This window comes from Micropterus salmoides, unplaced genomic scaffold (assembly GCF_014851395.1).
Source record: "Micropterus salmoides isolate LMB-PRFRI ecotype aquatic unplaced genomic scaffold, ASM1485139v1 Ms_hic_scaffold_15, whole genome shotgun sequence".
Classification (NCBI taxonomy): domain Eukaryota; kingdom Metazoa; phylum Chordata; class Actinopteri; order Centrarchiformes; family Centrarchidae; genus Micropterus; species Micropterus salmoides.
Genome location: NW_024040596.1, coordinates 7,237,980 through 7,265,098, shown reverse-complemented (window position 1 = coordinate 7,265,098; position 27,119 = coordinate 7,237,980). Strand labels below are relative to the sequence as shown.

At 40.7% G+C, this 27,119-nt stretch overlaps 1 protein-coding gene across 1 annotated transcript in view; it reads left to right on the top strand.

Annotated features, from left to right (window-relative positions):
• Positions 1 to 16,793, top strand: part of wnt6b (wingless-type MMTV integration site family, member 6b) — a 29,659-nt gene extending 12,866 nt beyond the window's left edge. The window contains exons 3-4 of the mRNA XM_038720157.1: positions 12,080 to 12,384; positions 13,695 to 16,793. Coding sequence (XP_038576085.1) covers positions 12,080 to 12,384; positions 13,695 to 14,156 — 767 coding nt within the window. The 3' untranslated portion in view covers positions 14,157 to 16,793. The remainder of the gene's footprint in view (positions 1 to 12,079; positions 12,385 to 13,694) is intronic.
• The last annotated feature ends 10,326 nt before the right edge of the window (positions 16,794 to 27,119 follow it).

Genomic DNA, 27,119 nt, shown 5'->3' with positions numbered 1-27,119 from the left:
ACCCTTGACCTAGACGCTGATGGAAGAGATATAAATTCCCATAATCATCTGTTCTCTCTCCATCAATTCTTCCAAAAGTCTCTCACATGGTTTGAAAAAACACATTAAAATACTGACACCTCCTATTTTTCAGCCGTGCGTACCTTAGGATCTGAACCCATGACCTCATGACCACAGCCGGCGGCCTTACATCAAATTGAGGTCAGATCCCTGTCTGATGGCACTACAACAGACAAGGGTAGCTGTTGTATTTCAGACCAGACATATTCACACTTGACTGACTCTCCTCTTCATCAGATTGGGCACGCTTGAAATGATCAGCTAAAATTGCCTTTTCTCTTAACATCTCTCTGAAGATCTCTTAACATCTTCCTCCAGCCCTTTGAAGTCTGTAATATAACTGATGTTGGGTCACCGCAAGGTCTTCTCCAATTACTGTGTTGGTTTTTTACTCCTGTATGATTAGATTCATAGAGAGCTGCCTGTTTCTTCTTTGACTGGTACCACAGAGAGCCTTCATCTATCTGTGTTTAGTCAACAAACAGGGAATAAAAAAAAAAGTGGCATGCATGTTATTAAACCCATTCTGGCTCTCACTGTTGAAGATGTGCACACTGATGTACTGTGCACACCTGTCATTAATGTCATAAGGAAGTGGCATGACATGTTAATCATATTCATTTTCCGTGCCGTAACATAACAGTCAATACTGAATTGTTATTTTCAATCTTCAGGACTTTTCACATCAAAGCTACATAACTTTCACATTTTGGAAAACTTGTGGTTAGAATTTGGACTAAGTGTACATAAAAATCCCAAGTTCCCTCTCAATACTTAAAATGCTGCGGTAACTTTTAACATTTTCCTGTATTGGAAAGAAAAGGTCACCAGCTAGAATACGTATGTGTTTGGTCCTAAGACTTTTATTCAGACAACTTGATGTAGAGCAGTTGCACAGCAAGCATTTACCATTGAATTGTGAGATGACAATCGACTGACATTTTACATTAATCTGAAATATGTAAAATAGCAATTACATGTGTCAAATCCTGGACTCTATCAAAATGAAGCCCTCTGTGCTTCTATAAAGACTATATGTTTAAAAAAAGGAGCAGAGTTTGTTTCTGTCCTGTTCCAAACACTGCAGATTTTCATAGTTGTATAAGAAAACAAGAGACTCCCCATGCACAGCATGTCAGATGCTGGTAGGTCATGGGATTTGGCCATCAAAAATCAAAAACACCACACCACACACAGAAATTACTTTACTATATTTATGAACAACGCATTTCACCTATGGCTTTTTTCAGGTTCACAAAGTCATGTTCATAATAAATATAGCAATGTAGTAGTGAAGTCATTTCAGTGTGCGGTGACTTGTTTTTGATTTTTGTAGTGGTGTTTCAGTGAGGAAGCTGATGTATGTCTGTATTAATATACAGTTTTTATGCTCAAACAGCAAAGCCAGGAAACTGAAGTTTTCATTCTCAATTCTGTGTAACTGATCTTCTTTGAAAGCATCCTCTCTCAAGGTACATTTTTAATCAGCAAATGGACCATTCATCTTCAATAATGGCATGCTGTATTAAAGGCCATCAGCTGTCCACATGAGCGTAATCTGGCCTCACACCATCAGAAAAGTTTACATTATTTGTCAGTTACTAATGTAGCTGAACCCGACTATGATTGAAAAGCATGATTTCTTCCCTCTTATCTCATTTGAATGCATGCCACTACCAGTGTTTCCAGTGTCTGACAGAGAGAAAAAAGAATGGAGACACAAAGATAGATTGAGAGACAGAGGAAGAGAGAAGGAAACAGGGGCAAGAATCTACCAGTAGAAGACAGACTAGCAATTAATCACAAATTCCTACCTGTCTATAAGGGAGGCCAAAGTGCTCCAGTGTTTTGAAGACTTTGTCCTCAATTGCCTGGATCTGCTCTTAATGACTGTTTATCATGAACTAGTACCAGTAAATGTCAAAATAAAAGTGACTTTGTATTTATTGCTCACTCTCTACAAGTGGTTTACTTAACCTTGTTGACCTCTATTTAGAGTTTATGTGATAACAGATGCAAAGTTTTTCTTTGTAGAGTAATGAGACAATCTCGATGAAATCTGGTACAGTGTATAGATTTCAGTCCACCATGGTTGCGTCCACGGGATGTCGGGGATGATGACTGTTAGTGGATTGCATGCCTAATTTAGCTGTAGAATATGTGCCACTCGCAACCACTGTTTGTATTATAGTGGGTTCCAGTTGAACTCCCCAAATACAGTCATGAATCGCTGAAAATATAAATTGTGAAATTGTGGGTGGTCCTACAAATTGACTTGAATAATGTAATTATTTTCCCAATTTTCCATTCACATTTTATTGCTGCTTCTGCTCCTAACTGCCCTTCACTGGTGACCAGATGCATCAATGATCACCAAACAGTGTAAACTGCCTCATGTCTCTGCCACATTCACTGAATCCCCCCCCCCCCTTTTTTGGGAGATGAAATGGCTTTTTAAATAGGCAGGAAAGCTGCTCTGTGACAGTAAACTATGAAAAAAGTTTCCTGTTTGAAACAAGTTTAATGTAGATGCATCAGTGTGAGTTTCATGTGTCTGTGGGTATACATATTTTCTTCTGTTGCCAGAATTTTTTTTTTCTGTGTTCACATGAATGTTTGGAATTTTGAAGTAAATGAACCTCACAGTTCATCTGATAACCATATATTCGAAATACTGGTCTACGTATATGGTAATGATGATGTCTGTGTGCAAACTGGTTTGTTTTTGTAGAACTTTAAATTGGTTCTCTGGACAAAAAAACATTTTATTGTGTGGTTATGTGTTAAGTGTACAGTGTAAGCCACAGGATGCTTGGGTCTAGAGCACAACAAGCTGGCTGAACCATCCTTTCCTGCCTCCCACAAAAATATCACCGGGCTATCTTCAACCACTATTCAACCATAAATCTTATAGCACTTGTGGTGTGTTTGTTTGCTAACCTTCCTCGGAAACGGGCTTTGTTAAAGAGGGTGGCAGGGCTGCTGTATGTCAACATGTTTGGCTGAGACTGTAAAGCTTGTCAGTGGAGTAATGAGATTAGTTTAAGGGATTTTGTACTGATCATAACTGTACAGCCTGCATGCATGTGCATGTGTGTGTGTGTGTGTGTGTGTGTTTGTGTGTGTGCGCTCATAAAACAGGGGTTTTAGTTGATTTCACAACATTACTGTAACACTGCCACTATTGCAAGACATGTGAATGAATGAACATGTCGACACAAGGATGACAACTTATTTTGCGGCACAATAGAAACGTTTTCTCCTCTGGACATGAACCTTTCATGTAAAGTGAGCTTCAAAACAAGGTCAAATTTCTGGTTTCTCATCATTAATCGGTAGTTATTATCCTCTTTTCCTTGATCTCCGCTGTGTTTAAATAACACACAGACCCTGGAGCAGTCATGACTTGCAGTACGAGTCAGCCGGCATAAAGCGATGCTTGTAGTTACAGTATATCAGGGATGTTGCAGCTCTTCTTTGGAAGTTATGATAGATTGTGCACAGTATGGGTGTGTGTGGAAAGCTGTACTGGTGTAGGATGAACGAGGACTCTGGTTGCAAAGCAATTAAACCAGTTATCAATTGTGTCAGATATTTTATGGCTAATGGTCTTCACAGGTAGACAAACAGGTATAGAGATTTACACGTGTTTACACGTTAATGGACATAATGTTAGTTAATGTAAGTGAGTAGAACTACTGGCCTGTATGTTTGGAAGACAATATAAAGCAGACCTGTTAAAGGTCTGCTTTCATTATAATTTCAATTCAGTGGTAAAGTTAGACCACTGTAATATATTTGTCTTCTTTTTGCATGTTACATGATTTTTATTGTAGTGTATAATAATGTTGTATTTATTTGCATTTGTTGTTCTTTTTGTTAGCCTCAGCCACAACAGAGAACTTCCTCCAATGACCTTCTGGTAGACTACATGCTGCAGGATGTATTGCAGTCTCCTACCATCCTCACTGCATGCTCCAATCTTTGTGCATTTGGAAGAAGCACCTGATGTGACCACCAGGTGGATTTGTTGTCACCATTTGGTGTCACTAAATCCACCAACAGATGATCTGCAAAATTAACACCTCACCCCATAAGAACAAATATATTTTTATGAAACTAGGCTTATCTGAACTGTGAGGTGATTTTACATTAAACTACTTTCAGCTTTAACACACCAGGCCCCAATTGTACCATTGCCTAAAAGTCAGACTATTAAAAGAATATGTGCTAATTCCTTCAGAAGGGCCTTCTGGAATTAGAAGCAGATATAGACAGGCCCAGACACCCACCGTGGCAGAGAATTTGTTTGGAATTCATGTCTCCAAGGAAAATATGAAACAGGGTGCCTCAAATCATCAGATTTTTTACAGCTTATTTTGTCCTCTGTCCTTTTTATTTCCTTCTTACTCTCTGCTGTTTGGCTTTGTCCACTTTTAGTGGGATGATATTTTGCTCCTGATCCCTAACACCCTTTTTTGTTTGAACTAAACATATAGCAACATGACATGTGCCCTTTGCAGATTTCCCATACTAAATACAGCGTTTCACCAGTGCATCCAAGGACATCTGGATAGGATCCCAGCTTGATTAGACATAGCCTGTGATGCTATCATCATATTGTATTAATGATGACTTGTGTGCTGATGTGTCACACACATGTCTCTAAATAGATCCAGAGATGTGTTGGAGATGACACATATTGATTTGAGTATTTTGCTGCTCCTGAAAATTTCAGCCCTATTTTGCTGAACAGCAGGAACAGAAAGGTGTGGTCTCAACTGAGCTGCAAAGAGGGCATACAGCACACACAAAGACACACAAAACATTAGACAAGCTGACAATACTTTTCACACATTGACACAAACTTACACAAATGCAGACAAATGTGCCTGCAATGGAGACATCTCTGGGTGTTGGGGTGTACAGCTGGTATTGATATCATGCCGTGCTGGGGTGTGCAGGTCTCGTCGCACCCCACCCATTCTGTGTGTGTGTGTGTGTTACCATTCCTAATGAATCCCATTCACTGAATCATACGATATGGAGTTGGCAGTGTTGACCGTGGTGACTGCACGCTCGCCGCCTTCCAGCTCTCAAGAATAAAAGTCCTTCACTTAGTCTCAACACACACATACAATGGCTCACTAAGTGGCTATTCTTTTTCTCCCTCTCATTCTCTCTACACACACACACACACACACACACACACATATATATATTATACACTGCACAAAAAATTAAGGGAAAATCAAAATCACAATCAGATATTGATGAACGAAATAGTTCAAAATCGTTACTGAACATGGTATTATTTGTTGAGAAGACGTAACTGCAGTCAATCGAAACCAAAATCTGATTGAGGGCTAGATTCAAAATCAAAAATTTGAAATAATCTTAAAATTGCTGCCTCTGATTGGTGCCTACCTAGTAATTTGACCAGACTTGTTGAGATCAGAACAGAAAATTGATCCAGACCCAAAGGTGAAGGTCAAGTTGAGAAACCTGTAGTTTGACAGCTTTCCATCAATTCTTAGCATAGATTGCAACAATTCTTAAGAGTTCCTGTGAAGTTTTGGGGTTCATTTTAGTAGCCTAAATAGTTTACCAATTTACATAATGTTCTGGCTAACCATTTGACTTAATACAGTAATAAGCTTGCTACTTTCAGCTACTACTTTCCTATGTTAAGTTTGCCAGTTGTGCACAAGAGTTGTTGTGCAACATTACTTTATAATGCCATGAGATGGTGTAACTTGTTTGATGCACACACACATGCCTTATTGTCATTAACAATGTTGTACTGCAACGCCACCAAACAGCAGGTTGTCACCCCTCCTGTTTGTTGTAGCTCACAACTGCTCATCTAGTCAATATTGCTGATGCACAGTAGGCTCTTTATAACCAAACACCAAGTCATTATATTATGATACATTTATGAGTCATTAGCAAACTGTTAGTTTAACATTAAACTGTTGGTTACTAACTAACCATTAGGCAGAGAAAAGCTGTTGCTTTCAAACACTGTCCACTTAATCAGCTGAGTCAGCATACTGGTGAAGGAATTGATCAAATATACAGATAGTTAGAAGGTTTACGAAGTGAATTCGTGGTACCTTGAAAAAGTATTTTTAGTAGTTAATTTTGACACATGGCATGGCTACTATATTATTTTGAAATTAGGGTATTTTAAAATACATTTTGACGTATCTTTGCCCATACCTGCCTGTATGCACCACTGACAATGTCTGGACATGCTCCTGATGAGGCGGCAGATGGTGTCCTGAGGGATCTCCTCCCAGACCTGGAGCAGGCAACAGGGAGCTCCTGAACAGTCCATGGTGCTTCTTGGCGATGTCTGATGAACCGATACATAACATCCCAAAGATTCTCATTTGGATTCAGGCCTGGGGAACGTGAGGGCGAGTCAATGGCATCAATACCTTCGTCAACCAGGAACTGCCTACACATGAGGCTGGGCATTGTCCTGCACCAGGAGGAAGCCCAGGGCCTACTGCACCAGCGTAAGGTCTGACAGTGGCTCTGAGGATTTCATCCCGGTACATAATGGTAGTCATTGTACCACTGGCTAGCACGTGGAGGTCTGTGCGACCCTCCAAGGATATGCCTCCCCAGACCATCATTGACCCACTGCCAAACCAGTCATGCTGGATGATGTTGCAGGCAGCAAAACTCTTTCACATCTGTCTTCCATTCATTGAGCCTCTACTCAAACAGTTTGGCAACCCCCTGATGAGGCCTGCCTCACACTTTGAAACCACCCTCATGGAGCCTGTTTCTGACAGTTTCATCAGAAACTTACACACCAGTAGCCCTCTGGAGGTCATTTATAGGGCTCTGGCAGTGCTCCTCTTGTTCCTCCTTCCACAAAGGAGAAAGTACCGGTCCTGCTTCTAGGTTCTAGGCCCTTCTACAGCCCTATCAAGCTCTCCTTGTATAATGGCCCATCTCCCGGTATCCTCTCCATGCTCTTGAGACTGGGCTGGGAGACAAAGCAAACCTTCTTGCGACGGCACGCATGAATGTGCAATCCTGGAAGACCTGAACTACCTGTGCAACCTGAATGGGCTGCAGGTACCACCTCATGCTGCCAGTAGTGACAAGGACATTAGCAAAATGCAAAACTAGAGAACAATCAGTCAGGAAGGATAAGGAGAGAGCAATTGACTGTGACCACTGCCTGCAAAGCCTTCCCTTTGTGAGGGCTGTCTTGCTGCTACCTCTCCAGTGCACCTGTTATCACTTTCATTTGCACCAAGTGACATTAATTTACAATCGCTCATTCTTCCTAACTGGACAGATTGATATCCCTGAAGTTTATTTGGGATGCATCTCCCTGCATATTCCTCAGAAGCATTTATTTCTTTACGCAAATCCTGATTGGCTGGTGATTGCGGTGTATAGCTTATGCCACAATGCAGACACCATTCAAAATAAGCGCCTCTTCTCACTTCAACCCCAGCAAGAAGGGCTGTCTGGTGAGACATCTCACTCATGCTACTCTGAGAACTGGGGTTGCGCAAGTAACTTAAAGTTCACCATCCATCCATCCATCCATCCATCCATCCATCCATCCATCGTCAACCGCTTATCCTGCGTACAGGATGCGTCGTGGGGCATGAAGTTCACATTCATAACATTTGTTTCAGTGCCTCACTATGGGATATGGGGATTCCTGTATTGCCAGACAAGCTTATCTCAGCATCTCAGCAACCACCGGCATTCAGCATGCAGCTCACTATACTGGAATTTCTAACTTCGATATTCTCGACCATTGTCGATACCACGGGGGTAAATTGGCACAACATTGATCAAATTACTGAGTATGATTACTGAATTATCTTATCAACTTATCTTTGTAAGTAAAGGTAATACTATGTTAATTTACTTCTGACCTCATTCAGTGTATTTCCTATCAACTGAAATTCTGCTGTCTGAGATTCCTCAGGTCTGATAGCTCTGAGGGGGATTAGCTTAGTTTTGAGAATTATAAATCTCTGGTATGCTAACAACAGGACAAAAACAGTACTGGGCCATCTTGTTTAATAATTTTGTAATGCTTAAAGGGGAGACGTCTCCAACATCTTCAGGTTGTTTATAGTGGACTGCGTGTCGGTCCTGCAACTGCTTTGCTCTTTAGCACCGCTCTGTACGGTCACCTTCATATGGGCTTTTTTGTATCCTTTGCCAGCATCCAATCAATAGTGACGAGTACTAGCCAAATAGAGTGGCGCGGGACTTGTCGAAATTGGCGGGGAAAAAGACACGACTCAACTGGAACGAGACGAGAAGAAAGCGCTGTAAGTGACAGGAGGCTTGGCTGTGTGGGCACTGCAGCGGTGTGTGTATCAGCTTGCTGTCGGGGAGAAGAGAAACGCATTTTCAGGATCAATACTGTGGAAAATGAATGTTAAAATTGTTATATTCAGAATCAGTATGTTTCAAAATATCGTTATTTTTGACACTAGGCTAGAGCAATCGACCCCACAATTGTGGATTGTGGTGTCGAGCTAGCCCAGGAGTCACTTCTCAGAAACCGCTAAGTCCTGTCCATATAAATATGCAGGGAACCACTGTTCCTCAGATGAGGAAAAAGGCGATGATAAAGACACCATGAGGTCACTGGGAGAGCATGAGCCAACCACCTTGGGCACAGAGGCAAGGTTAGGCTTTATCAACGCTCTGACATGCCCTAGAGCAAACTGAGTGCATGATGGATGCACCAAAAGCGCGTGAATGTTGCTGACCTGTTTCGCATATGCCACAGGGAGCAACAACACTGCCTTCAGAGACAGATGTTTCAAGTCAACCCCACTCAAGTGGTTCAAAAGGGGGGCCAGAGGGCCCATCCAAAACCAGTGCCAGATCCCATGTGGCGGGCTAATGGCCTGGAAACAGGGAGTAGCCGATGGGTCCCCTCCATTGAACGGCAGACCAAAGGATGTTGGCTGGCTGTTTTACCCCAGAACAAGCAGCAACTGCTGCCAGGTACACTTTAATTGTTTGTCAATCAAGTCCTGCAGGAATGATAAAATCACACCAACCAGGCACTGAAAAAAATAAATTCCATTCTCTTACAATCATAAAGGGACCTGGTGGAGGAGGCCCTGGTGCTATGAATAGTGTTAATCACATTCTCATTCATTCACCTTACTCAAATTACACCACTCACGGGCCAGGCCCAAGGTGCCAGGTGCTCTGAGTGTGGAAGAAAGACTGTCCCCCCTGTCTGTGATAGCATGTCCCTGCATAGTGGGAGCTGCCATGGCTGTCCGCACGGGAGTAGATGTAGCCAGTGCATTGCTGGCCAGTGCAAAGCTATTAGAATCACTCTGAGGTGGTGCTCCCACACCCTGGACAGAGTGGGAGCCAGGTGAGGGAACGTACAGGAGAAATAGGGGCCAAACATGCGCAAGTGCGTCCATGCCAAGAGGTTCTTCTAGATCGTGTATTGAAAATAACAGGGGACACTGCACGTTGTGTCTTGATACAAATAGATCCTCCCTGCACCTATTAGCACCCCCTACACCAAGAAAGCTGGATGTTACCAGTGGTGCATTGCCATTACGCATTCCACAGTGACCGTTACCCTCCGTGTGCCATGTCTGACTGGGTCTAGTCTGAGGGAAGACACCCAGCGCTAGAAATCTCTCATGAACAGGTGGCCGATTCAGACCACCAGTATGGCTGATGCCATTAGTCCCAGTAACCCTAGACATAATCTAAAAGGAACAAAAAAACGCGAGACAAGCCCTGACAACCTTCATCTTCTCCATCGCCAGGCGGGCTGTTTTATTAAACCCAAATCTACCAGATGTCTTTTGAGGATACATGGTTGCATCACAGCCACCTGCTCCAACTGTGCCAAAAGTAGCCAGTCTTCCAGATATGCAGCTGGATGGAAACTTTGCCGTCTGGACACGGGGGCACAGGCGCTTCGGTACACCACACATACACTTTCCGGCTCAGGGACAGACCGAAGGGAAGCACTGGGTAACCATCTCCTCTGGTGTGAAGGGGCTTAGAGTCCATCTTCATTAGCTGGAGTGCTAACTAAGGAGAACTGGGCATTAGCTGGTGTGCTAACTCGTTAGAAAAACCTTGCTGTGAAACGGCAGGGTAGGTAACGCTCCAGTCTGTGGTGAGACCGAAGGGTTGAAGCATATTGAAGGCAGTTAGAGTCCGGTGATGGAGATGCAAGTTCCGATCTGTGGACAGGTAAGCTAGCCATGCTGTATATAGTATATAAGCTCCAAAGTGAAAATATGTATTTGAATGGTGTCTGTGTTGTAGCTTGACACAAAGATCACCAGCAAATCAGGATTGGTGTAATGAGCTAAGTGCTTCTGAGGAATACACAAGGAAGGTGCATCCCATAGTGACATCGAAATGAATGCTATGAATGACAACTACATAATGATGCTGATTTATTTAATATATGGATTCATGCTTTGTCAGGTTGGTCTGCTAGCTTTCTAAAAGGTGTTGGCATTTGTCCTGGATCAACTGTAATAAGGATTTTGTTGTGTTTAGTTCTTCAAGGACCCAACAGCAGAATACAGACAAAGAGCATTAGTAAAATGAACAGTTCAGTTTATTTACAAATTTCCAAGAAATGTACAATAGTGAGCTTGCTTGGAACTCTTTGAAGAGCGGGCGTGTGGTGAGAGCTGGGCACTAAGACAGGCTGGCAGCGATCTTCCACAGAGCGTGAGGATCAGAGGCACTAGCAAAAACACAATCAGGCAAAAGTCTGGTAAGAAGAAACAAAAAAACACTCATAAGACTCTGTGGTTGGCAATAGCATGAGTACCACATGAGAGAATGGACAATCTGGCGAAGACTGGAGTGAAGGACCGGGGGTTTAAATGCTGTGGAGCTTGATTGCTGGGATAAGTCTCAGATGTGCAGGTGATGTGGAGATTGGACAGCCTGGGAAGGAACCAGAGCGCATTGCCCACACTCATACACACAGAGAAGACAGACAGACAGGGGAACAAAACAGAAACACGAAGAAGAGGGAGAGAAACAGCAGAAATAAAGGGAAATGGAGAGGAGGCACCACTGATTATAACAGATTTCCCATTAAAGAAAGTTTATGGAGACAATCAGGTTTTCATAATCAGTGTTTTAACTGTGACAAGAGCAAAGTAGAACAATTGAAAGTCACTGTCAGCAGCACACAAATACAATTTAGGAACAAGATTGAAGAAGATATTTAGAAGCATAAAGATGCATTCTCTTGTTTCATCCTGTAGTCTTGTAGAGTGAATGACAATAGCTGGAATAACTGAGGATAAAGATGCTTGAGCCGAGGGTGAGAATGATGCTGACGCCACCGGCAAGGATAGACAATCAATTTGCAGTTGTGGTTGGACATGCCTTTAGCCAGGAGTGTTAAGCTCTGCACCCAAAATAATCCAGCAGCTGTGGTGTGTATGAGCTTGTGAGCATGTGTATGAGCGTGTGTGAATGTGAAAGGGAGAAATAGCCATCCTCTCAGCACCACAAATCAAGTGACGCTTGAGATCGTAGTAATGGACCAGGATTGAGAGGAAGGTGCTTTTATCCTGTTCCATGTAGCTGCAATATTAACTGGCTGGATCGAGAGACAGATGCCTGGATGAATGGATGAATGGAAACCAGATTCTTTCACTCGTAGCACTCTCTCCTTTTTGACATTTTGTGAATCTGCTTATTTGCTTTCTTTTGCAAGCTAAGCAGCTGGTTAGCTTAGTTAGTTAGTTGTATTGGCTTTAGAGATGCTGGAAGGGAGATTCTCCACCTGTTTTCACACTTTATGCTAAGCTAAGATAACTGGATGCTGCTAGCTTCATGAAAGTGGTATCTGCCTTCTCATCTATCTCTTGACAAAAACGCAAACAAGTGTATTTCCCAAAATGTTTAACTATTGTTTTAATAACTGTTACCTCAATGTGGGTTAAGTGTTGGAATAAAAGAAAACTGAACTCCCTCTCTTGCTTCCCTTATACTGTAGATATCCGGGAAACAGCGTTTGTTTATGCCATCACAGCGGCTGGTGTGGCCCATGCTGTGACCCAGGCCTGCAGCATGGGAGACCTCCTGCAGTGTGGCTGTGAGGCGACCAGAAATAGAGCACCTCCAAGACCGTCTCCAACCTCCTCCTCTGGGGACGGAGTCAAGTGGGAGTGGGGGGGCTGCGGGGATGATGTAGAGTTTGGATATGAAAAGTCAAAACAGTTTATGGATGCCAAGAGGAGACGGGGGAAGAGCGACATCAGGACACTCATTGACCTGCACAACAACGAGGCTGGGCGACTGGTAAGAAATAGTTTCAGAATTAATAACTGAGTATGTCTGTGCGGTTTCTGTTTACATTTTGAATGGGTAGAGTTAGAAACAAATGCAATGCACTGCTACTGTACTGTACTAAACACCGGTCTGAGATTTCACTGTACTTTTTAAAGATTTTAGCAGCAAAGGTGTTGCTTGTCCTGTGGAATGTTCCATCATTCCAAGAAATGCAAAAGAGAAAGACATCACCCCTGGCCATATTTGTGTAGCAGCGTAAGCTGATATTCTAACAAGAATCAGGTTTCTGAAACACAAAAATAAGAGCGTGCCACACATTTTGTTTTCAAGCCTCCAAGGCAGGTAGCTTTCCAAAGCCCTTGTTGAAGTTTAAAGTTCCTCTTAGTTGCTCATATGAACTCCAAGTGAAGTATGGCCTCGACAAGTCATACTACTGAAAGAGAAGAGATACATTTTGCAACTTTTTAGAGTAGTTAATTACGTGAAATTATAATATAGCTTGGTAAATCTCCCAGATCACATTTACACATTTACTAGATGTCAGTGTTTTGCTGGTCTCAGTTTGTTACACCCACTTGTAGAAACGTTGACACATGCACAAGAAAAACAGGAGTTACAAAGTTCACTTTAGTTGGGGTCAAAAGCAGGTATAGAGGAGAGGAGGATTTTGGGATATAGTCCAATTGCAGCATTAGTGAAGAAACCCTTTGAACAAAAGATGAGACCTGCACAGAAATGCCCAGACGTTGAGAAATAAGTAGGCTATGATGCATGCAAAGGTCTGTTTTTGTGCATGCGTGTGTGTTCTTGTATACACATTTTGTAAGTTTGTGTGTGTGTATCTCAACAGGCAGATATGTGTGTGTGTGTGTGTGTGTGTGTGTGATGGGCTAATTATGTGCAGTATAAGTGAGTGATCTGTTGTCAAGGCTTGTTAGATGTAGGAAGGCCAGAGGCAACATGGCAGAAGAGGGGGGTTGGGGAGTTAAATTCCTTCTGAACAGCGTCTGCTTTTATCTTACCTATGTATCAGTGTGTGTAGTTGTGTGTGTGTGTATCTGATCCAGTGGCATTGTCTGTGATATATTGTGAAAACACAATAGTAAATTACATCTTCAGAGAACTATTCATTTGTCAATTCCTCTTCACTTCAGGGTACATGTTTAAAAGTTTCCTTTGTCTCTTTTTTTCTGTTTGATCAACCTTCTCTCTTTCTCTGTTTTTCTCACTCATTTGCCCTTGTTCACATCTCCCCTCCCCACCCCACCCCTCTCCCAAAACCCTAAACCCACCCATCCCTCCATGCTTTCCCCTCCCAGGCGGTAAAGCTCTACATGCGGACAGAGTGCAAGTGCCATGGATTGTCAGGCTCATGCACCTTGCGAACATGCTGGAAAAAGATGCCACATTTCCGTGAGGTAGGCGACCGCCTGCTGGAGCGCTTCAACGGCGCTTCCAAAGTGATGGGCGGCAACGATGGCAAGACCCTGATCCCTGTTGGCCAGAATATAAAGCCGCCAGATAAACAGGATCTGATCTACTCTGACGAGTCGCCCGATTTCTGCCTTGCAAATCGGAAAACTGGTTCTCTGGGGACACGGGGGCGCATGTGCAATAGCACAGCCATGGACATCAGCGGGTGTGACCTGCTGTGCTGTGAGCGCGGCTACCGGGAGGAAACAGTGGTGTTTGAGGAGAACTGTCTGTGTCGTTTCCACTGGTGTTGTGTGGTCCAGTGCAAAAAGTGCTTGGTCCGAAAAGAGCTTAGTCTCTGTCACTGATGAACTGATGAACTAAGGTTGAGAACAACCTATATTACTTGGTTAATTATAATTACTTCTGTTACTTTTTGAGGTTTTTGCTTTAGTTTGGCTAGTGTGAGAGAAGGATAGTGTTTGGACTTTCATATTGATCCTTTTGTTTCTGTTTTTGCACCAGTCACAGTCAGAGAATGCCCCAAAAAGGTTCATTTAAAATAGTATTTTGTCCCAGTTCTGGCTGTTGGGTCCCCAGGAATTTTGACAGACATAAGAGGTGCAACCACATGGAAACAATGGCAAGGGGAAATAAAGTAAGTAAAAAAGAAAATAAAATATTTCTTTCTGAACTACCTATTTTACTTTTTTTGTAGCCTATTTGAAAAACTACCAAAGAATGTGAACATTTTCCATTTCAGTGAAAGAGTAGGACCTACATGTGGCACAGTTTCTTAGTGTCACTTCTACTATCAGCTCAACAGCAGAGCTTCATGTTGACTATCTAAAACCAAAGAATTTCAGGCTTCAGCTTGTGCGATGTGCCTGATTTATTATGGAGTTTCCTTCATTTAATGTTCGCTCTTATCCTTTCTGTTGCTACCCCTGCCAAGCTTCCTATTCTCACACGTCACTGTCACTGTCATTTTTATAGATCACTGATTTCAGAAAAGAAGTAGAACATGGTTTCAGTTTGAAGTTAGGACAGACTGTTTACCTACTGTAACTAGCTAATTATACTAATTGGTTAAAAAAACAGTATCTGGCTGACACAAAAATGGGAACAATTAGCTAAAGAAATACTTCTTGACCTTGGAAGTAACTTTGTGTAGTTTACTAGTGCAGGTAGTAAGCTATTTAGATTATATTTAAGCAGCCTACATTAGAGCAGGTAAAAACACACTTGAATCCATCCTTTACTCTTTTACTGTTGTGTATTGGGGTTTTGGAAACACCAAAAAATCACCCCCTTGCACACTCTTATATACACGTATATATACGCAATATCACTCATACTATAGCCCCATACACCACTTCTGCGGGTGGAGCTTGACAGAGCTGTTATGCCTTGTTTCAGTTGCTAAATTGTGATCAGACAATTGCTGTTCATGGTAGGGTTTTAGTGAATGGTCAAACTGGCTGCTTTTCTACAAAGGCCACACTGACTATAATGAAATGTTTTGAGCATCTAAGGATTCTTTTTCTGCTATCTGTTATTTCAAGTCCTTCAGAGACATTGCTTTCTACCTACAATATCCTGTAGGATCTCACTATGGTCACACTGTTAGCTCACAGTGTAAAAGTGCAACAATTTTACAGATTATGCATTACCAATAATCAGAGCATCTTTGCATTTTACCACACCAAAATCTTTCAAAATGTTGCTAGCAATCTGTCTCGTAGTTACTGTAGCCTAGCATATTAATTGAACAAGCAACACCAAAAGATGCTAGTCTTAACATTTGTTTCCACAAAAAAGGGAAATGGTACCATATTATCATATTTGAAGAATGCTGTCAACACTATGTTTTGCAGGTGTGGACTTGGCCTGACAGCAAAGACTGTTATTTATATAAAGATATGATGACAAGACTACTCACTTCCATCACTCTCAGAAGCACTTTGGATATGATGGCTGCCGTGGACTTCCTCAATAACTTGGCAATAAAACCTTTTGGGGTTGTCTGTTTCTGTTTAATCACAAGAGAAGCCTTTATTTACATGACATTGTTTGGTATCAAGGTAATGTACATAATGTATTTTGTTTGTATCTGTTCTGATATACAGGGCTAATGTAATAATGCACTTTGGATGTTAGCTTTCATTTGATAATGTATGTGTATGTGCGTGCGTGTATGGGTTTGAGAGAGTATTGATTGTGTGTGTGTGCAGGTTGGCCAGTTATCACCGTATCCTTTAGTTGACAGTACCTTTTATATACAGTATCTTTGAGTGCCTGAACTGCATTTTGTTGGTTATTAAAAGCACACTGCTCTTTGACACTCTCTCTCTGTGAGAGGCAGACTAGATCTTTTATTTGTTGTTCTCTTCAGTATCTGTGGAATTATGTTTCCCCATAGACCATAAAACATGTCATGTCATTTACACTTAAGCTGTATTACCAGACAATGTAAAGTAAGTATGATGAAAGTATGATACTGCATTGCTTTCACTTGTTCTGTTAAAGCTTTGACTTTGAGTGAGTGAGGTGGGATCTTGTCTTACGCTTAAGGATTCAGAATCATCTTATTTGGATCTTACAGTTGGGGGTGTTTATATGTTAAATTAAGCACATTCCAAGAACATTTGATTTTGATTTTTTCTAATAATAATTCCATAATTCTAATCAGGTTTGGTGGGAAACAGCAGAATGTAGCAAGAGTAAGAGAAAAACATTTCACTAAGAAAGCAACCCATTTTGGCCAACTTGGTTGTGTTGGTGTCAAACAGCTTACCTGTCAATTGGTGTTACAGAATTGATCAATTTGGCATCTATGTAAAGACATTTTATCATGTTTGCTTCACATTTTGTTATGTTCTTCATTTTTGTATTCTTCAGAAATAATTTTTCATATCTGGATGTTATGTTGCATTTTCATTTAGCATAAAACTACAGTTTGTGACTGAAATTCAAAACACTATCCAAATAAAAAGTAAAACATTCACATTCTAATTTAATCTTATTCTTTCCGTGTGCAGTTTTGGACATACATGAGGTGACACTCCTTTTGATAATTTAATAGTGATGCATTTTGCAGTATATTTGGAGAAAATAATTTATTTGAACCATATTGATATATACAGGTGCTGATAAAATTAAGTGATTGTAAGTATAAAGATCCACATGCAATAAAAAATTTGGTGTTGTTTGTAAGTAAGGGTTTAGGTGTAACAGCATGTACAGTATGTGTAGGTGTTAGTTTTCACTTTTAATGTGGCTTTGAGCCCAATTCTGACAGAAATATTCCACATCAAACCTCTTGTGCTGTATGCAACAAAAAGAAGCAGCACAAATCAGAGATTTCAACATGCCAAAATGAATATGAACATTACACATTTATAGACTGATTTAACAACATCTTATATCATTTTTTCCCATCCAGAGTTCTTCCAGACATTGTGTTCATTGAGTTGACATTGAGTTCTACATGCTTTTATACTGGCAGGGTTGATTTAGGTTTTCACTTCTGATGATTTTCACCAAACTAGATTCTTTCCACACATCTGCTCCGATTTGATTATTTTTGCCACTCAGCAAAAAGAGGTGTTGTTTAGAGGTATTTATGCTGTAGAAATGAAAAGACAAGGGGGGAAAAAAAGAAAAGTGGGCATGTATTAGTTTGAGCTGTACAAGTTGACACAAGTTCATATTTTCCAGGAATTTGTTGCACGGTGGTGTGCAGCAGAGTCGGGCTAGCAGTTGTGTTTAAGGCATGGAGAGGTAAGCCAAAGAGAAGGAAAATGCCATTAGGCACTCTTCTCCTCCTATCTCCCCTACTGTGGCTCCTTTGCCTTCTCCTCTCTCCTCCTCTCCTCTCCTCTCCTCTCCTCTCCCTCTGTCTAAGCTGTGTAGGCATTCAGTGCTGCACGGGCAAAGCCAGAGTAAATAGACAAGTGAGCAGATAGATTTATTGGAGCATTGGTATAAATATAGTTGCCTGTCGACATCTGTGTGCATGTGTCTGCATGTGTCTGTCTTTGTCAGTCTCGTTGTGTGTGTGTGTGTGTGTGTGTGTGTGTGTGTGCGTGTGCGTGTGTGTGCATGTTTTCATATGTGTGTGTCTGTGAGAGTTAGAATGGGTGTGTTTTTCCATGTGTCCCTATGAGAGAGAAATAGTGCCTGAGAAATGCAACAATGTCCCTACTAGAGATGAGTTTTGTCTCCACCTACAATGACTGTTAAGTGCACACACACACACACACACACACACACACACACAAAGCATTACAATAACGAAGGGCTGCCACTTTAAATGGATCTATAGTGGTTTCGCTGCATTCATTTCTGTAGATTCCTGGTATTTCTTATCTCTAACAGTGCAGTCTTGGTATTGTACTGCTTTTGTTTTGCATGCATTTACTGCATACGTACTGTATGTGTATGATTACTTGCAGAAAAACAAGGAGAGAGCTTGAACGTGGATAGGAGGCATGAGATTATATAAAAATGTGAAATGAGTGGGCCAGTACATGAAAATGAGCGACAAGGGAGGGGAAATTATTAATGAATGGAGGGGAAAGAAAAGGAGGGAAAGACTGAGAGAAAGATAACGAGAGAGAAAGAGAACTTAGCTGTAACCCGACACTATAATGCTCTTCCATTTGTGTGAACTCTCCTCCGATCCTCTATCAATCTAGCAGTGAGATGTTGCTTACACAATGGGCACATCTAGAGATCAACTCTGTGTGGGGTTTCATCTGATACCAATGACTGTAATTACAGTGGGAGTGGGAGAGACAGACACACACAGAGGAACATGTTTAATACAGACCGTGAAATGAAGCTTTCTTAACTTCTTTTATGGGTGAAATATGCACTAAAAGTATAATTTATCATGCTTTCAAGACATGCACAGTCTCACGTGTACACACAACTGCATGAACACACACATGTACACACATATGACCTCCACTTTGGCTTAGTGTGTTTGGAAGAGACAGTGATCTTTATGAGTTAATGCAGGCCCCGGAGGTGATGGCTCAGCTGCTGCCTAAGTTCCACAGCCCACCCAACTAGGCTGCTAGTGCTTAGACAGTGAATTGTCCATTTTGTGCACCACGTTGCATCTCCACTTTGTAGGCACAGCGTGCCTCAGGACCCTTGACTTATCATGGACTGTCATGAGTTGTTGCTGAACACGAGGTGAGTTGAAGCTAAGCCAGATAAATGGCTGTGTAGATAAAGCCCTGCTAGAGACGTTTCATTTTAAAATGTATTTTGGCAAAAATGACCCTCCTCCTTGAGAAATATACTGTATTAGAAAATATGGGTGCTTTCCTTGAGGAACCTGTCATCATTGCAACATCCTGAAACAACACTTGCTGCCTTGAGAAACACTCATTGACCCACATCATTGTCGTGGGTGGATAAACATTGAGATGACCTGGCAATGTATCTTTTCCTCATCTCTTTCACCCCCACTCCCATAAGTCTCCCTACATCTCTCTCTCCCTCTCTCCCTCCATCACATTTTACTTGCGATTGTGTCATTTATCAAACGCCAAAACTGTCTCTCGCACCCTCCTCTCCTTCTCTGTTATCTTGGGTTGTGAAAACATGGCCGCCAGAGGTTGGTGGACAGAAAGGGGCCTGCTGTCTATTGTGACTGCTTTGGCTCAGTGTCTCTTCCTGTGTGAAGGCAGGGCAGTTCTCTTTTTCTTTAGGACAGAGTCAAACAAACACGGTTGTTTGTACAACAAGAGTCATGGAATGCCTTGATGGGAAGCAGACAACCAGCTTGCTAAAAGTGTGTGCGCATGGGCAACTTGTGATCAGTGTGCAAAGAATCTTTTCCATTTGCATGTTTCTCTACGGGGAAGATGAGTGAGAAATAATGTCCCAGGGTGGAGGTTGAGCACAACCCTCAACCTCAGAACTAAGTGGAGTTGCTACAGCGTTTCTGCAGTTAAGGGCCAGTATGAAATAATATGGCGTTTAGGCACAGTGTGGCGCTAATACAGGACAATATAAAAGGTCTAAGCAGTGTTTGGAAAACTACATCAATTATGTCTGGTTTGAACAATACTACTACACACGTTGGACAGAGATGGTCCATTTATTTTGGTGTTTGAACACAAGATGGCGACCTTGGAGCAGAAAGCTGATTTACTGTAATGCTACACCGCCATCCTACCAGCCATGACAGACTGCACTAAGAGGACTGATGGTAATGATAATAAAGACCAAAAAAGACTATTAAAAATCCACTAAAGTGCATTAAACTGAATTTAAATAAATACAAAATAAATATGAAATTGTGAAAATAATGGGTTAAAAGGAAATATGGCACACAACTTGCACTGAAAGGCATTTTAAGTAGAACTGTCCATCAGCTGGAGTGGTTTCAGTCACCTCAAATTTTCAGTCAGTGTGGCCATATGAACAGTATTTAGATTAGATTTTCTAGTGTATGTGTGTGTGTGTGTGTGTGTTTGTGTGTACTGGTACGTGAGCATGTGCCACAATGAGAAAGAGAGATTTTTATTGACACTTTTGAGCTTAGTGACCCATATAATTATCCAACTGTTCTTTATATGACAATTTTGCTCTGAAGCTTCTATAAGGGTTCGTAAACACATTTATTGGATCGGCTGTGTCTGCTACCTTGTATACCTCCCTATTGAATTACACACACACACACACACACACGCACACAAACAATGACATTTCGAGACAATAACAGCATGCAAACATGTTGTAATTATCCTCAATTAGGGATACTCAGGGGTAAGTGAGGCGGCAAGGAAAACAAGCACTTTTCATTCTCTTGACAAAAAGACTTGGTGAACAACATGATTCGCCTGTCTTGTCCATGCTCCTGCTTTGCCAACAGCTTCTTTGATTTCTTAGATTAAAAAACATAACTAATGCTATGGTGTCATCTAGTTGTTCTGCTGGGTGTGTTGAGCCTTATTGAGTTGAGATAGTGTTTTTTAGCTCAGAAGTTGAAAGTGTGTGAATCTTTTATTTTTAATTTTTTTTGCCATTATTAGTATGTATAGTGAGGAAAGAGAAAGTTTAGTAGGCATGAAGTTCTACAAAGCCCAGTCTGCATTCACCTTAGACCATCATGACACCTCATAAAAGGACGAAAGGACGAAAGGACGAAGGAAGAAAATTGTTGATTAGGGAAACATTTTTGAAATAAATACCAGAATGTATAGGTGTATAATGCTTCCTAATACTGGAATTGTCAAAAAGTATTGTGTTTGCCTTTTGGTGCAAACTTTGATAACACGTTGTTTTCCATTTTATATCTGTTTCCCTTATTTCCATGTGTCCGAAGCGTATTCTAAGTAATGCACTATTCTAACACTATTGAAATTCTATGTGAACTGTTCAAATCAACAGTGACTGTAGTGACTTTGGTTGAACTGAGATACTAAAATATGACTGTTTCACTTTCTCCCTTTCCCAAAAAATACAACCCGAGAAATATTTTCTTTTCCATTCACCGGGGGGAAAAAAAGTTTAGCATCCCACTTTGGTGCCTGTTTTGTTAAAGGATCCTCAGCAGAGTTTTACCTCCCCTCGGGCATGTTTTCTCTGTACAGTCTGTGAATCGTCAGGATCATCCAAAATAAAGCCACTTCTCACAACCCCAGGATATTTTCATTCCCCGCAATGACGGGTTAATTGATTAGAACCACACTGGGGTCTTGGCATGGGGATTGCAACACAGATACAATACATTACATTAGGAAACAACTTTGTGACTGTTCTAATAACATTCACGTGTTACCGACACTGGAAGGTACAGCAAACATTAGATCTGCACAGCATAGCACATGTGGGTGTATGTTTTGTAAATTATTAAGATACGTTGGAATAACGTGATTATACAGCAACAGAGTAAATGAGAGAAGATTAAATGTCCATCATAGAGAAGAAACTCAGAGCCCTATTGATTTACCTGCTGATTTAATCCCTCTCGTGCTGTAAGATAAAGCAGTCAAACAGTGACATATTGTTGCTTTAGTCCTGGGCAAAAGGAAGGAGAAGTAGAGCACAAATGCTTTCATATGAGTACTTTGTTTTTAACTTTCTGTTTTTCAAACCAAGACTTCAATCACAGAAACCATCTATCTTGAATGCTGATTGTTTAACTGGCAGCCCTGTCATTTGTCCCAGCTCTCTATGGTGTAATTGCACAGCTGTCCCTTCCTTTGCACTGTTTGTCCTGCCCTGCGCTCCACATGTCACACAAAATCCCTCACAGACCATGTCTCCCTGCGCACAAAAACATACAAAATATTCACTCTTATTGACAGCCTCGTGCACCAACACTTCTTTTTCTCCTGCCTCTGTCTCTGTCTCACACACTCACACCAACACACCTACACACACACACACACCTACACACACCTACACACACACACACACACACACACACACACTCACAGAGAGCCAAGAATTTGCTTTATAGATGTTTGTTACTAGAGTAGAGCCTTGTAATTGACTAACCTCTGCTCTGCTGCGCTCTCCTCTGCTTTGCTCGTTTTCGTCAGCTCGCTCCAAAACTCTTCAAGAAACTTGAACTTCGCTTGAACCCTTCTCAGAGAGACAGGGGTGTGACAAAAATAACTTCTGTCAGTTAATATACTGTGCAGAGAGAAAGGGTGAGGGATTTTGCCAAATCAAAATTTTAATTGGTATATATTTTTTAATTATGTCTGACCTTCTATCATAAACCATCCCACAGTGAACTACCTTTTACTTTATTTGGGGTGGTAGTCCTGTGCATGCATTAAATCGTGAAAGTAACCATGACACCCACTCTGCTACTTCTGTAACAATGAAGTCAATCTTAAGAAGTTCATGGGAGTAAAGGAAGGGCAGTCCAAACTAATGAAAGCCCATTACTGTACTGTGTAAAATGACCCAAAGTCAAGACACAATGGGAACCCTCTACAGTGTAAAAGGCAGTCATATACTTCATCATGCGACCTGTCCAGGGTGTACCCCGCCTCTCGGCCAATGTCAGCTGAGAATGTTTCCAGAACCCCCTCTCACGACCCTGTAAAAGATCTAAAAGATGGATGGACCATTTACATATCACCATTGACTTTACAAGTGTGAAAGACGTAATCAGACCAAGGTTACCATGGTTTTCTATCACACATAAAAGCAGCGATGCAGTTGAACTTTGTAGTTAACAGGAAGGAAATGATCTGGTGGTTATATATAACCACAGCATTGCTGCTTTCATGCTTGATTGAAAACCATGGTAACTTTGGTCTGATTCCGTCTTTAACACTGAAATGGTAATATAGGAATTCCATATGTTGCCATTACTGTGTATATAGTGGGCATTAATGATAAATGTGGAGCCAAAGTTAGGAGTGTCGCTTTGGCTAGAAGTTAATCGCGGAACAAGGAACCTAAATTTGCATGCTACAAGTTGGAAAAGCATTTACTATTTGTTACAGGAGGAAATAACTGGGAAATAACTGCCTGTCTTTGTGAGACAGACTTTCTGTTGAGCCACATGAAAAATCGAGTCTTAACACAGAAGTTATTAAACTTGATTTGTCTGACAGAAGACAAACATAAAGAAGCTTAAAGATAAAAACTTCAATTTCCATGTTTTATATTTTTGTAGTAAATCACTGCAGTTATATTACACTGCTAAACTAAAAGTTAACAGTCTGATTGCACAGGACCAGAAACTATATATTCATAAATACTGTATGACCTAATGTGTTTACATGGCACTCGCCACCAGACTGTGAAAACTTAGCTCGGCCATGTCTGTCCCTGCAGGACAATAACGTTTCAATTGAACCAGACGCTGCAACTCGACAAATATATCGGCACTGTTGGGAAAAGTCAGTGTTTTGGCTTATTATTGAATTAAATGCTCAGCAGGTTCATATTTCATGTAGCAGTGTGAGTGAGAGTGAGCTGTGCAAGATAAAAAATAATAAATGTTTTCAATGGCTACAGGAAAATCATGTTAAAACAAAAACGTTCAGGCACAAAATAGGGAACTCTGAAATGAACCTGGCATCAGCGTTTGACAAAAATAAAGTCTTTATGTCTCTAGACACAGGAGTCAAGTTGACCTGAGACCAGCACTGAAATATTTCCCACATCATTTATAATGAATGTAACTGAACAGGAACATACTCTCTGGTGAAGAATGGGAAACAATTAAAGGTGTCTGTGTGTGTGTGCGTGTGTGTGTGTGTGTGTGTGAGAGAGAGAGAGAGAGAGAGAGAAGACGACAGGGTCCTTGGCAGAGAACTCCAGTCCAGATGTGGAAGTTGTGTGTATTATGCATGTGTGTGTGTGTGTGTGTGTGCAAAATATCCTTTTCATATGAATAATGTGTAATAAGTCCATAGCATGAATATGTTAACTGTGTTCTCTTCCCTGCTCCAAATTGACTTAATAGTGAGTAAATCATTTGACGTCGGAGACGTCAAATCTGAGCACAAACTTTACATTTCTGACTTTAACTTGTGGAAGAAAGGGTCCCATTGAAAAAAATGGTAAGTAAAAATTCTTGACTTGCTGTCTTCTAATTTTGACTTACTATGTTATATTTTTACTTACTTAGTAAGTCAAAACTTGATGAAATATATGATGAAAAATTTGTTGTTATAAAATAAAAAAAACACTCATGGTATATTAAATGTTTATCTTTGTATCTCATAATTTTACTTACTATCTCACTTTTTTAACTTTAATTAAGCGAGACTGTGTAACTTTTTAAAGACGAAACAACACATTCCTCCAACAATTAAAAAATGCAATTTTAATATAACCAGTAGGCTAATTAGCAATGTTTTGGTAGATATTTATTTAACTTTCTTACTTTTCTCTACTTGTGCTTTTCTTACTCTATGTTTTAGCATTACAATTATATTTAATTGTCACTTGCTGCCACAGTGACGATTAAAAAGCATTTATAAATTTTGTTCAGCAGATGTTAATTAATATAGACCTGCTTTAAACAACAGGCTCTATGAAACAGGTCACTTAAAGAGAACTTAAGTGACAATTATGGGATTAAAGTCAGAAAGTCAGAAAATTCTGTAATGTCATTTCAGAAACAAGGTCTTGCTAAAGTTTGTTAGCATTAGCTAACATTAGTCTTGATGAGCTACTGGTCTTACTACACCAAGTAAGGCTTTTGCAGAGCAATGACCTGAGCAAAGGTGTGTTTTACTGCTTATAGATGCAGCTTTCCATTTTTAAGTGGAGAAGTGTATCAATTGTTTTTTTAAAAGTTATATTCTTGTTTTAAGTCAAAGATACAACTCATCTCATAATTCTGATTCAGTAAGTCAAATTATCCCACAACCGGTTGTGGCACATGGCTGCTCCCCTCAGTCATGGTTCTGCTCGAGGTTTCTACCTCCTTGTGCTTGCTCATGGTGGGAACTGTTGGGTCTCTCTTAATATTACTAAGAAGAGTACGATCTAGACCTGCTCTATGAAAAGTGCGATGAGATAACTAATGTTACAAATTGGCAGTAAATAAATAAAATAAAATAAAAATAATTTATTTTCTATTTTATGACTTTTCATGAGTATATTTATCTTTATCATGACTATGTTTTATGTCTAAATAAGTTCTCTTTGCTTCTGCCTCACTCGCTCTCATAATAGTGTCACAATTGAGGTCCTTTCTGCTGCTGTGTTTAGTTCTCTAAGTGGAGACAGGGGGTATGAGTCATGTTAATAAGGAACTGTGATTCAAAAAGTAACGTTGTCATCAGTCATGATGAGAGACAGAAAGATCGGGATGACAGTGTGCAATACATCCTGCTGTAGAACCAAACCAAAAGTCACAAAAACCACCAAGTCTACTAACACGCCTGCTTTCCTTACATGCCTTGAAATAATTAAACACAAAGTTGCTGTCCCGGGCAAATCTTCCAGATCTGTGATAAATCTCTCTGAGAAAATTTGATGTGGGATTGTTTCCCTGATCTTCTAAATATGTGTATGGCAACTTAAGTGCGTCTGAATGCTAAACTTGTGTAGTGTTTTACTACTCTGGTGACTCCATGCTGGCAGAATGCTTGCTTCCCTCTACTGGTGGGGGGAAAACCTTTTTATTTGTGGTTTCTGCATCTTTATTCTAGGCTGCTCATAAAGCACTGAGATGAGTGATATCATGTGGTCTTCATCAACGAGGGAGCTGTTTGTTATAGTTTATAGTCATTTAAATGGAAAGATTAAAGGCCATGACACACAGACAAGGTCAGAGAGCAATGGGAACTTCAGCCGACAATTTTAACAACCCCACAGTTTTTCATGGTTTTCATTTTCTACTCACAGGGCAGGAGGGTCCTCACATTGACATAATTCAAACAAAGAAACCCACCTCCAGTACAAATATTGGTGTTTTAAAACAGATTCTTGTTCACTGAAAAAATAAAATAAAATAAAGGACAACGCCATTGATTTTACACATCAAAATAAGTTTACTTGTCATTGTTACACAGCCTCTGGAAGATATTTCTAGAGTCGGACAAAATAATCAACCCTGATGATGTAAACGGTACCTCCTGTTTACAACAGGATGGGTGGTGTGTTGAAAAGATGCTGTTGTATTATGGGAAGTGTAAGATCTTCACCCGTACAAGTGAAAATGAGTCAGGATATTTACGCAACTTTGTGGAAGTGAAACACACACACACAAAAAAGCTCGCTTTTAATTCATTGTAGAATGAACATAATTGCTTTCTAAATAAGATCTACTCTGAAGTGCTAAAGAGTAAAATTAAGAATGTAGGTATACAGTGAAGAATTCAATTTCCCCAGTTGTTAGCTCTTTTTGTCATTGCAGGATACAAAAAGTGTGTCAGTGTACACAGATGCAAATACACACAGGAGTTGAAAATCATGGTTCATTTGAAGATAAAATCTAATTCATCTTCATTATCTAATCATCATTAATCAAAAAAACATCTTCATTATTATTCTTAGCCTGATCCTTTCTCCCTCTTCCTCATAATCATCTTCATCATCACCTTTTTAACCAAATCTCCAATCGCTGAAATCAATAAAAAAGTATCCTACTCTTAACTTTTGCTATGCACTCATCCTCAGAATCGCTCCTCCAGTGAATTTAAATATTACTCCTCAGGACGCAGACTAAGTGTTTCGGGTTACCTTATCTAAGGGGATCTCTATCTTGCTTTAACGAGGCACTTGACCTCCCTTGGCGCTCTCCTGCTCTCTGGGTGACGCAAAAAAAAAGTGGGCTGGCGAAGCGCTAAGTGCAGTAGTTTAGAGGACTATCGGTGCGCACT